The 13,402-nt window shown below is 44.3% G+C and overlaps 1 protein-coding gene across 1 annotated transcript in view; it reads left to right on the top strand.

Annotated features, from left to right (window-relative positions):
* The window catches only part of PPM1H (protein phosphatase, Mg2+/Mn2+ dependent 1H), a 210,395-nt gene that overhangs the window by 183,364 nt on the left and 13,629 nt on the right, over window positions 1-13,402 (top strand). Inside the window, exon 9 of the mRNA XM_090042428.1 lies at window positions 3,928-4,079. Coding sequence (XP_089898554.1) covers window positions 3,928-4,079 — 152 coding nt within the window. The remainder of the gene's footprint in view (window positions 1-3,927; window positions 4,080-13,402) is intronic.

Here is a 13,402-nt window from a genome sequence, read left to right as displayed (position 1 = left end):
TGAGACTAGGATGTGAAAGTATATTGAAGGCCTTCTTAAAGTCCAGGTAGATTATGTCTGCCTCAGCTCCCGTGTCAAGGCAGTGTAACCTTTTTTGCAAAAGGCTATAAGGTTTGTCAGGCAGGATCTACCAGTGACAAACCCATTCTGGTTTTCTTTCAGCATCATTTCCCCTGCTGGGCCTTCACAAATATACTCTTCAATGATTTTTTTCCCCCCAAGGATAGAGGTAAGACTGACTGGCCTAAAGTTCCCTGGCTCACCCTTCTCCCCTTCTTAAAAATGGGTACCTTTTCCGTCCTCAGGGATAGATACTGTACATGTTATCTGTCCAGTATCCATTTGCACATAAGCAGTGTGGCCGGAACATAGATTTTATAGATTCCTTAGACATTAGGAGTTGGAAGAGACCTCCCCAGATCGAGTCCAGCCCCTCTGCCATGGGCAGAAAGTCAGCTGGGGTCAAATGATCCCATCAAGATAAACATCCAAATACCTTTTGAATGAGTCCAGAGCAGGGGAGAGTCTGTTCCAGGCCCTGCACGCTCGGACAGTAAAGACGTTTTTCCTTATGACCAGTCTGAATCAGCCTTCCATGAGTTTGTGGCAGTTAGACATTGTTATCCCTTGCGGGGCCTGGTAAACAACTGTTGTCCCAGATCTTGATGCACCTCCCTTATAGGCTGCCACCAACTCCCCCCTGAACCTTCTCTTTTCCAGGCTGAATAGTCCCATGTCCCTCAGCCTGTCCTCATAAGGCTTGCTCTCTTGGCCTTTGTTCTTACAGGTGGCTCTCCTCTGGATTGTCTCATGCTTATCCACATCCCTCCTGAAGTGGGGGACCCACAACTGGATGCAGTACTCTAGCTGAGTATAGCAGAAGGATAATGTCTCTGGTTTGAGGTGCATCGGTGGATGCATGCCAGAGTTTGATTTGCTTGCTGGACATGTCATTGCATTGCTGGCTCACGTTCATCTTGTGGTCAATCAAGACCCCAAGTCTCTTTTGGTTGTGATGCTAGCAAGCGTAGCACTGATGAACCTGTAAGTATGATGCTGGTTTTTTCTCCCAAGGGGGAGCACAATACGCTTTGCTACATTGAATGCCATCAGGTTTTGGTCCGCCCCACCTTGTGAGCATGTCCAGCTCAGCCAGTATTCCCATCCTGTCTTCCAGTGTGGCCACCTTCCCCCATAGTTTAGTGTTGTCTGCAAACTGTGCCACTCTGCATCTGATGCCCGAATCCAGACCATTTATGAAGATATAGAAGAGTACTGGCCCAAGTACTGAGCCCTGTGGGACTCCACTGGTAACTTTGTGCCACATTGATTTGTTCCCAACAACCTAGTACCTTTTGGGTCTGACCTTGGAGCCAGTTCCCCAGCCATTGGACCATGGGATGGTCAAAGCTGCAGTTCCCTAGCTTAACCATGAGGACGTCATGGGAAACCAAACCAAAGGCTTTCCTGAAATCCAGATATATGGAATCCACCTTATTTTCCTTGTCCAGGAAATGGACATAGAAGGAGGGACCTGGTCATAGAAGGAGATGAGGCTGGTCAGGCAAGACCTTTCAGTAATAAAACTATGTTGGCTGACATTCAGAGGGTTGCCTTCCGTTAGCCTGCTGCTGATGGATCCCTTGATTTTTCTTTAATATCTTTCCAGGGATATATGTCAGACTGATAGGCCTGTAATTCCCTGGATCTTCATTTAAATTTCAGTGCTAGTTAATTTCCTGAATCATGGTGGGTGTAAGGTCAGCCAGTGGAGGATGGCTTGGAAGTTTGAGACAAATGCCCTATAAATTGGAGATACGCAGTTTTCAGCCATATAAAATGCACATAATGTCTTTTTTTTTTAATTAAAATACCTTCCCATCATTGTACTGAAATCTACATGGCTGTATATTTTTCATCCTTTCATGTGCTAGATCAGCTGCAGTTTTGATAGGATTCTGCTCCAGTGGAGAACACAAGTGTAGGCTCCAGTTCTGTTCTCGGTGAAGCCAGGAGTTTTGCTGTCAACTCTAATAGGAATAAAATCTAAATTATCCTGTTTTTTTCCCAGTGCTACCAAAAATGGATGTGTTGATTAATTTGAACTTTCTTTGCATAGTTGAGGGAGAGGGGGCAGAGAGAGAGAGAGAGAGCTTATTTTACTATGTGCATCAATGTTGCTGATGTCCAGGGGATCTGACCAAAATGTGCCTATGTATGACAGCTGCCAATTTGATCAAAACACTGAACTGAACCAGTCACTTTGAGATGAAAGCATGAACTGTTATACCTAGAGAGAAAGAGCTCAGCTCCATAACCGCAGGGAGGGGACCTGTATTACTAGTAGACATAAATCATATGCTAAAGAGAGATAAGTAATTTGGCTTTGTCTTTAGCTGATTCTCTCCAAAGCCCTATTTTGGACACACCTTAAATAATGGAGGAAAGGTAGTATTTTACAAATGACTGTCTTTCTTTTGAGTGAAAAGCAAAATGGTGAGGATTAGCACTGCGATCTAGATGATTGTTTCTCCTTTATTGGTTGCAGTCCCATAAAATCATAATTGCATTAAAAGGTCCGAGCAGTTTATGTCCATTTCCTGCTCCATATCCCCTGAGAGGAGAGCATGCCGGGAGAGAGTAAAACAACTTTGTCATCTAGCTGTGCCAAGTACGTGTCCCAACAAATTTGCAGAGTACTGCTGCGGTTACTGAAGCACAAGGATGAAGCAGGATGCGTGACCAGGTGCACTCTTTCCAAATTTTAATATAGATCATCATTTCCTCTCATCTGCCTTGCCAAGGCGGTCACGCTTCTTTCTCATTACAGTCATTGCTGGGGTAATTAAAGTGCTCTGCGAGGGGTTCACGAGGACTCCAAGTTTTAGTTTGGGAATTCAAGCAGCAGGCAGCTTGACAGTTGGAATGCAGCACTGGCTGGAAGATGACTTGCATCTAACAAGACTCATTTAAAAAACTTATGGGCTGACTCAGTTAACCCCTTCAATCCCACCTTTAGACAGGTCAGGCAAGGAGGTAGTACTGGAAGCTTTTTTAAAGGCAGATGTCATAGGCTTCAAGAGCAAGGTTTTAGTGATATCTTTTAGTGGATGAACCATATTTTTGGGGCAGCGTTATGCAAGTTTTTCAGCACAAGATACACTTCCTCAAGTCTGAGGAAGAATGGGCCTTTCTGGCTACAATATTCAAACCCTAGTACGGGCTCAAGGGTTAGTCTGGCAGTGTGACTGCAGCCTTAACTAACAAAGTCTATGGGCATTTTATGTAAATAGCTTAACCCTATGACTTGTTTTTACATGGTTCTGCAAACTGGCCCCATTCCAGCAAAGCACATAAAAACATGCTTAGTTTTTAGTGAGCGTCTAAATAGTGCCATGCGCTTCAACAGGACTACTCACATGCTCACATTAAAGCACTGCTTCTGGATTATGGCTGTAGGAAAAAATTTATATTCATATTTTATTCTGCTGTACAAGCACTGCGGAATATGTGTGGTGTATTTAGCGTTTTTAATTGGATCAGGGCAAACGGATAAAAGAGCTTACAATGCAAAGCCTGTCCATAGACAGAGCTGGGGGTGGAGAAGCTTTGATTGCTTCGATCCTTACTAACAATATAACATGGTGACTGGCCTTAGCTCAAGAATGTTTAAGTCCATCCATGTCCAGGTCAACACTTAAGAATTTGCAAAGTGCTATACTGAAGTAGGGAATGCTTTCCTGAATTGGGACCCAACAGAGCTCCATCAAGGTGACCTAGTGTGAATGGAGCCCAGCTGCTTCATGTGAGATTTATTTTAATGCCTTTTCCTAGTCTACTAAATCAAGACTGCCATCAGCAGGTTTTCATACATTAAGTTTTTCCTCCTTAATGGAAGTGAATGTTTCCCTGTTTTTTGATTTTTAGGTGAAAGTCTATGACCTTCAGCAGTATGAGCATGGACCAGATGATGTGCTGATCTTGGCTACTGATGGACTCTGGGATGTATTATTAAATGAAGAAGTGGCAGAAGCTGTCACCAATTTTCTACCTAACTGTGACCCTGATGGCCCCCACAGGTTTGTGCTTTTATGTGACATTTAAAGTTCATATCTAGCAGCAAGAGTGATTTTATGTGTGTGTGTGTGTATGTGTGTGTGGTTTTATTTTTTTACAGGGAAATAAGAAGTAAAAGGCCCCTTTCTTATGAGTTCTGGATACTTACCCAAGTTACAAAATACTGGTTTCTAACTTGGATACAGACTATCAAAGCAGAACATATTAAATATATTTTGAAAATCAGGATAGCTGATCTGACAAACATGTTGGGGAAACTGTCAGAGGGTCTACAGCATCTTTCTTCATGCTCGTCTCTATTCACTCTACCAATGAGACTTTTTAATACAGAGCATATTGTCTCCAAGGGGTTATGGTTTTTTACTTTCTCTTCTGGATAATCACTTCTGTTTAGATTAACTCTTTCTCTGAATGAACTTGTCAGCAGTAGTGCTGCAGCGCCAGCTTCCACAGAAAGAGATTTTGTTGTAAAGGGTGCTGGGGAGAGAGATTTTGTCCTTTCCTTCCCTAGACATCCTGAACATCATCTCTGTAACGCAGCCATCTGGTACAAAACCAGTGAGGTTGTACCTGTTGTTTTAATATGGGTCTTCTATTCCCATTGACTCACAGACTGTGCCAATAAGTAAGATGATTCCTTCATCACTTAATGGACCATATTATGTTAATACATACAATGAGAGACTGCGAGACCTGAACCTGTTCAGCCTTCACAAGAGAAGGCTGAGGGGGGACCTGGTGACAGTCTATAAACTCACTAGAGGGGACCAGAAGGATTTGGGAGAGACCTTGTTTCCCCTAGCGCCCCCTGGCATAACAAGGAATAACGGCCACAAGTTGTTGGAGAGGAGATTTAGATTAGACATTTGTAAGAACTACTTCACAGTTAGGGCAGCTAGGAGCTGGAACCAACTTCCAAGGGAAGTGGTGCTGGCTCCTACCCTGGGGGTCTTTAGGGGGAGGCTTGATGCCTACCTAGCTGGGATCATTTGAGCCCAGTTTTTTTTTTTTCCTGCCCTGGCAGGGGGTTGGACTTGAAGATCTATAAGGTCGCTTCTGACCCGACTTCTGTGATTCTATGAATACTGAACTTAAGTAGCACTTAACTAACACCTGTGATCAGAAGGACAAGCTGGGCAAAAACAAGGGGTGAAAAGCTTGATTGTGACCTGTTCCACTAATAGCAGTCTTAATCACTCTTTCTGCCTTATTTCTCTTTATAGTTTTGGAGAGTGTTTCTCTCCAAAACAGCAGCAGTCTAGTGATACAAAGGCTCCCAGTATAGTGTGATCTTCCTGGATCAAGTAAGTCAGTCTATCTCAGTGCATTGTTTTGTTGTGAACTAAAATATCAGACCAAAAGTAAGAAAGACCTTGCATGAACACATCACCTTGTAAAGAGTAGTAGCTTCAGTCTTCAAAGAGAATGCATTTAGAATGGAAAAGGCTCTTGTTGTTCTGAACTGAGGTCCCGTTACTTTCTCTGATTGGTCACCCCTCTTTCCTGAGTTTAGGTTGCGTTTTACATTTGGATACAGCAGGGCAAAGAGCTTTTTAATCCTTTTCTCTTTAAAGTTTGTGTAAGGGAGAGGGGCAATTATCCAACCTCAGAAACAAGATCTGGATTATTTCGGCACCCAAACGAAAACATGCAGCAGTGTATGAGGAATTCATAGAGCTCTCATTACATCAGTCTGGAGATTGCAAATGAGAAAGGGAAAAGGAGCAAATTTGAAAATGCTTGGTGCATTTAATGTTTGAGTGGCCATCTTTATCGGCTTATCTCTGTTCTACATGAGGAAAATAAGGTAAATAATAGTGGGTAAAGGCAATCTGACAGCCACTTGGGTTTTAAAGTGACAGCCATTCTGAAGTAAACTGTAAGCAGGATTTTCTTACCCTGACACTTACAAACATGGAATATAAAATAGCATTTCAGTGGAAGTGCTAGATTGAGGTGAGTGGATGATTAGCATGAAGCTGCAGCTGTAACATTTTGACCTTCACAATCTCCTATCAGAGAGAGATGTGGTATAAATGAGTACCTGGGCCTCTTGACCTCATCATGGCTTGTTAGTCTTTCTGCCCTTTTGAAACTTTTCAGTAAAATAAATTCAGGTCTTATAGGATGGTCCAGAGTTATGGCATTCTGGAGGCTGCTGGAGGATAGAAAAGGAGCAGCAGTATCTACACACTGTATACACGCACACATGGTTTTATTAAAATAAATGCCCATAGATGTGAGAGCAAGTTAGATATATCCCTCCCCACTTTCCTCTTGCCTGTTTGCGAAGAGCTCCATGTGGACCAACCCAAGCACTTCATTAACACAAAGGTGATTGGTTGTCTATTCTATTTTAAAAAAAAAAAAAAGGAATGGTAGAGGTGTTCTCCCTGGATCTCCAAAACTTAATATTCCTGCCCTCTGTGCAAATTTTTTCACCTTTTTGTGGCACCTTCTCATTATTCAGCTTATCCCCAGTATACTCCTCTTCGCTGCCTTAAAGTTGATTCTGATAGGAGCATCCTGTGGTCGCCCTCCTCTCGACTGCCTCGTATTCTTTAGTAGTACCTGTATCTGAGCAAACAGTGCTACAGAGTGCTGACCTCTTTACCATACCACCAGGAAAGAACTGGAAAGCAACAAGAGGTAGCAGTCAGCCATTTGGACACCCAAACCCTCATCTTTGAAAAGACTGGAAAGAAGGAATGCTGCAGGGATGAACTGCACATAATCTAAAACCATGTACTGACTGGCTTTTTTAGAAACACATACACTAAATATTAGAGACTCACAGCATCTAATTCAACTGCATAGAATCAACTTCTACTAATGACCTTTGGTAGAAAATTAGAGGCTACGGGTATTAATGAATGCTTTATCTAGGAAGTAGGTGGGGGACCCTAGCAGCTGCCCACACCTATTGGAAATGGCATTGTCAGCAAAGGTTAAAGTAGCTGGGCTGCAAATCTAGTTTAAAAAAAAAACAAAAACCAAAAAAAAAAAAAATCTAAAACAAAACCCGAAAGCAAGTCATCTGTTGATGGGAAGATGGTGATTATTTCAGTCTGAAATGATGATCAGGTAGTGGGTAGAGCTAATCATCCTCCTTCCTAGAGAATTTTCATGAAAGTTTCCTCCCCATTCAAGGGCTTGAAGCAAGTCCTTTTCAAGGACTTCTGTGAGCAACAGTTTTTCAAGATTGTTGATTTCCTGTTTTGGTATTGCTGATTTTATATTTAAAATCTTTCTCAGCCCCAAACTATTATGAAACTTATTGAAAACCTTTAATGTGTTGATGAACTACTTTTAAGCACTGAGGAGGTAGAAGAAAGAGCAGGAGGGAGACACTTGGTGTTAGATTTTAATAGATTCTGGATGGGGTGTGTGTTTTGTGTGTATGTGTGTCTGGGCACAGGAGCTGAAACAATGGGACCTGCTTTATGTTGAGTCTGCCACATAATGCAAATAGTAATAAAGTGCCTGCATATGTAGTGTATAGCCATTGAAACAGGTCTGATATTTCATGTATTCAGAAGTTGTTATTAAGAACTTAACACATTTCTTGTAATAAGAATGAAGATTTGTTGTTAAATGCCACCATTGATTTTAGCTAAGGCAATTGCAAAATGACAAGAAAGGTTATAGACCTTAAAAGGGGAAGTAGATAATCTAAGTTTGATTTGGATTTATTTTCTGCTGGTTTAATTTAGTTGACATTAATGGGATTACTCCTGTGTTACATGAATAGAAGGGCACATCAGAATCTGGTCCTCTGTCTCTCTAAGATGTAGAGCAAACACATTTATCAGTGTTTGACCTGGTGGGCTATGAATGGACATTGAATTGAAAGTTAATTTGTTCTTTTAAGTAATTTTGTGCCAGATCATTTAGAGACTTATAAATAGTAGTGGCAAGACATTTCTCCTGCCAGTTTGCAAGAGGTAATTAGAACAGCCTCTCGTACAGTTCACAATGATATTTATGAAAATTACCTTGTAGAATTGCTCTTGCTGCTTGGTTATAAAAATATTTAAAGGGTTTAAAGTATTGTGTGAAATATTTTACATAATTACTTCACAGTAGTCCAAATGAGGTATAAGTAATGAATTTACGATTATATAGCTGCCCTGACTGCGAGACTGTGCCCTCTTTTTCACAACAGGCAGTTAAGGAGAGATCTTATTTGCAAAATGTACATTTAAAAATAATGTTGTGCAGCAAAATTCTGGTTTGGTTGATGAGTTTAATAGCACAGCTCATGGTAAAGCAATCAATTTGAATTTAAAATTACTAGGAATATAGGAAGTATGGCAGACCCATCAGATGTGGCTAGTATCAAAGGACAATGCAGAACTCCCACAGTACCTTACAGTAGTCATGAGACCCCATCTTGGATCGTACTATGGTTGCTTAACTCAATAATGTCTTGATTAAGACTTAAAAATAAATGTTCTAGAATAAGGCTGCTAACTTGTAAGAGGTGGGGATCACATGCCCACAGGCTGCACCAGAGCAAGCCAGGGATCCCTCATCAGATGGCCCTCCCCATCCCAACCACTGCGCTGTAAACCCATGAGGGCATCCCACTGCAGCATCACGTGCCCAGGTGGGTGCCTCCTCGCACAGCTTCACTATGTTCTCACACAGCTCTGGGCTCGCCCTTAGTTCCCTGAGCCCTGCAGTACCCTGGGGTGGGGAGGGGAGTAGGAGCTAGAGGAGGGAGGGGAAGCTTGGAGAATGACTGCTATTGCAGCTGGAGTGATGTGGGGAGCAGTGAGTGGGCAGGAGCTGCGGGCTTTTAACTCGTCTCTTGTGAGCTTCATGCAGCCCACAGGCTACCAGTTGAATGCCCCTGCTTTAGCAGAAAAATCAAGCAACTCTTGAGTAGATGTTTATGTACTTTACCCTCTAGGCAGGAAATATTCCCATGAAAAGTTTGGTTTTTGTCCTGAAACTAGAGAGCTTATATCCCTCCCAATAGCCTGGAGACTCTTTTTTAATTGCAGCTCTCTCTTTGTTACTCATTAAATGCACAGCTCTTTCTGGAATCCTAAAAATGGGCTCAAGCTGGTAAAAATCAGATCTGTATTCTCAGAATAGAGGCAGTTCAGATCCAGGCTTTTTATTCATCTCATTACAGAATGGATACCAGAGCCCCTCCCTTTCTGCATGTCAAGGGCTGTAGATATTCTTCTTTGTAAAAAGTGTTGTCGGAGCATTGTGGGGAAAAATATGGCAGACTCATAAAATATTGTGGCCATTCTGCATTTTCTTGTGTACCTGCCATGTCGCAGTCGTCGTCTGGAATTTCTTCAAAGCCCTGCAGCTGAATCTGAACTTACTAAGGGCCTCATTTTTTATTTAAATGATCCATTAGAGCACAGTTTCTTCATCTGTATACCATTTGTAATATCCATAGAATCATAGAAGTAGGGTCGGAAGGGACCTTGCAGATCTTCAAGCCCGACCCCCCGCCTGGGTGGGAGAAAAAGACTGGACTCAGATGAGTCCCGCCAGGTAGGCATCAAGCCTCTTCATAAAGATCCCCAGGGTAGGAGCCAGCACCACTTCCCCAGGAAGCTGGTTCCAACTCCTAGCTGCCCTAACTGTGAAGTAGTTCTTGCGGATGTCTAATCTAAATCTACTCTCTAATAACTTGTGTCCATTGTTCCTTGTCATGCCAGGGGGCGCTAGGGGAAACAGCGTCTCCCCTAAACCCTTCTGGTCCCTGCACTGAGTTTATAGACAGTCACCAGGTCCCCCTCAGCCTTCTCTTGTGAAGGCTGAACAGGTTCAGGTCCCGCAGTCTTTCAGTGTAGGGTCTGCCCTGTAGTCCCCGGATCATGCGAGTGGCCCTCCTCTGGACCCTTTCAATGTTGTCCACGTCCCTCCTGAAGTGGGGCGCCCAGAACTGGACACAGTACTCCAGCTGTGGCCTGACCAGTGTCGCATAGAGGGGGAGGATCACCTCCTTGGCCCTACTTGAGATGCACCTGTGGATGCATGACAAGGTGTGGTTAGCCCTACCAACAGAGACCTCGCATTGTCGGCCCATGTTCATCTTGGAGTCAGTAATGACTCCAAGATCCCTTTCTGCCTCCATGCTCTCAGGAAGGGAGTTTCCCATTCTATAAGTGTGCTGCTGGTTTCTACTGCCTAAGTGCAGCACCCTGCAATTGCCAGTATTGAAACGCATCCTGTTTATGTCAGCCCACTCCTGTAACCTTTCCAGGTCTTGTTGCAGTCTTCCCCTCCTTACTAGCATGCTCACCTCACCCCAAATTTGGTATCATCAGCGAATTTAAACAGGTTGCATTTCACCCCGTCGTCCAAATCGCTGATGAAGATGTTGAACAGCGCAGGCCCCAGGACCGAGCCCTGGGGGACTCCACTGACCACCTCCCCCCAGGTCAAATATGACCCGTCCACCACCACCCTCTGAGTATGACCCTTCAGCCAATCTGCAGTCCATCTGACTGTGTAGGCATCAATGCCACAGTCGCCTAGTTTTTTAATGAGGATGGGGTGGGAGACGGTGTCAAAGGCCTTGCTGAAGTCGAGAAAGACTATGTCCACGGCAACACCTGCATCCAGTGCCTTTGTGACCTGATTATAAAAGGCAATCAGGTTGGTCTGACAAGACCTGCCCCTAATGAAACCATGCTGGTTGCCCTTGAGCATCATCCCTGAAGCCGGCCCATCACAGATGTGCTCCTTGAGAATCTTCTCAAAGAGTTTCCCAAGGATAGAGGTAAGACTGATGGGCCTATAGTTGCCCGGGTCCTCCCTCTTCCCTTTTTTGAAGATGGGGACCACATTAGCTATCTTCCAGTCATCTGGCACCTGGCCTGAGCACCACGAGCGCTCGTAGAGCCATGCCAAGGGCCCTGCAATAATCCCAACTAGCTCCCTCAACACCCTGGGGTGGAGAGCATCTGGACCCGCTGACTTGAACACGTCCAGCCCCTCCGGAAGCTCTCTAACCCGGTCCTCCCCAACCTGAAGTCTGGAGGTGTTCCCCTCGAGTCCATCTGGCATCCCAGCGGGGAAGTGCCGGTCCCTGCACAAGAAAACGGAGGTAAAGAATTGGTTAAAGAGTTCTACTTTCTCCTCTGGCGCAACCACCAGATTGCCCAGAGTACCTTGCAGGGGCCCCACGTTACCCAGTGCCTCCTTCATCCTCCCTATGTATTTGAAAAAGGACTTTTTATTATCCTTGATCTTGGACGCTAGTCCTAGCTCTGTTTGCCTTAGCTTTCCTGACAGCCCCCCTACAGGCCCGAGCAGAGGAGGTATACTCCTCTTTGGAGATAGCACCCCCTTCCACTGGGTGTACGCTGCCTTTTTGGCAAGCAAGCATTCCCAGACACCCTTCGTGAGCCAGGGGGGCTTCCGGGCACTCTTGCCCCCCTTGCTGCTTGTTGGGATGGACTCCCGCTGGGCCCTGAGTATCGTTTCCTTAAGGAACTACCACTCGCCCTCGCCCTGCCCTCAAGGACCCCAGCGCCTCCCCCACTAGTCTCCTCAACTTGTTGAAGTTGGCCCTCCTAAAGTCTAGGGCTACCGTCTTGCTGCAGGCCCTTGACACCCTGTGTTGGATGGTGAATTCCAGCAAGCAATGATCGCTACCAGCGCTTGAGTTCCGGCAGAGGCTTCTTCCTTTATGGAAACACAGAAACCTACGGATTCTCTGCTGTCTTTTGTGACTTGTCATAGCTATATTTTAAGAGGCTAGTGGAAAAGCCCTCATGTGGAAGAGGGGAAAGGAATGCAACAGAGGGTAGTGCACAAGATTTTAGTAATATTGCTTACTAGGGCTTATGCTGTACATCTCAAAAACAATGTGATTCCTATTCCACTATTAAAATATGAACTAGCAAGACAATGAGGAGAGGGAGCACAAGAACAGCATTAATCAGATGGTAGTATCTCAGCAAGGCTTGGAAAATGGTTTGATGGAATAAGGAAGGTGAGTGTTTAATATCAGACATTAAATGGATGACCTATCTGTAGGGACCTACTCAATTCTTGATTTTGTGGAAATCGCAGAATCGGGCATTGTCCATGAAATCGGGCAACATCCATGAAATCCATAAGGGGGAAAAAAGAACTTACTAAAAATAAAATGTTTCCTAGTGGGAGCCAGCAGTTCTTGTGGCCACTGCAGCCCAAACACGCAACCCATTGGTGCAGGGTGGGTGCCAGCACAAAGGGGAGCTGCAAAGATGGCTGCAGCACCCACTCCTTATGCTGATCGGCGGAGCTGTATGATGGACTGCAGTGAGAGATGGGCCACGGGGGCCCCTTGACCAGAGGAATGGGGTGGAGGGGGGGGCTCACAGTCATAAGCTTACAAAAGTGGCAGCCAGCCCTGTGATCTGCCCACAGAATCAGCCACCTGCCTCCTTGATTTGGGTAGGTCCCTACCTAGCTGGCAATACTTCCTTGTAGGTATCCTGGTAGAAATGGACTTTAAAGTTAAACTTGAATAGCAAGCAGGTGCTGGCCTTGCAGATCACTTCAGGAAGTGTATACCATGTACAACAAAACATGTGAAAGAGTGTATTTTGCCTTACAGCTTCAGCTTAGCTTCCTGATCTAGCGTAGGCATTGTGGCTCTGTCCTCAGATTTATACTTCAGGTCTCTTTTTGTTTTGTTAGAGATTTTGGGTGGTACTTTAGCTTTCCGAAGTTCAGGAGGATAGCAAGCCATGCCATCTGCAAAAAATGTTTCACCCACAGCAGCCATTTGTCTCCACAGTACTTCACAAATCAGTACTGAAAACCTCTGCAGGAGGAAGAGAGAGATTTTCAGAACACCACAAAATGATATTCCTTGGGAGACCCTTCATTAGGAGGAAGTAGATGCTTTAGAAGTCCTTCTGCAGTTCTTACTACTGTCTTGACAGTTGAATCCCAAGTTCACAGCATTAGTAAATAAAGCATTCTGTAATGGACGGCTGTTACTACTCATCTCCAAGTATGAGAAACTTGCCCCATCTCCTCTGAAGCCAGGCTGAACAACAGTGCTGTAATTCAACCCTACATTGGGGAGGAATATGTTACTTCTCTCCTGAATTTGCCTCTTCTGGTTCCTTAGGCTTATTACGCTGCTTTGCTTGTGTATTTCGTACACTGTGTGTGAGAATTTCTGTCTTAATATAAAAGGCTTTTAACCTTGTTCTTTCAGAACAATTTATGTAGGAAAGCCCTTTAGCTTTTATGTGGTAGCTTAAAAGCAACACTGATCTTTTCCTTCTCTAATTTAAATGTGGGGAGCCCTCTTAAATGAAAAAGGTGATCAGTAAACTTCCCTTTCCCT

The sequence above is a fragment of the Crocodylus siamensis genome, chromosome 4 (assembly GCF_052110815.1).
Source record: "Crocodylus siamensis isolate JL-2025a chromosome 4, ASM5211081v1, whole genome shotgun sequence".
Taxonomy (NCBI): Eukaryota; Metazoa; Chordata; order Crocodylia; family Crocodylidae; genus Crocodylus; species Crocodylus siamensis.
The sequence above is the reverse complement of the archived record's forward strand: the minus strand, read 5'-3'. Positions and strand labels throughout refer to the sequence as shown.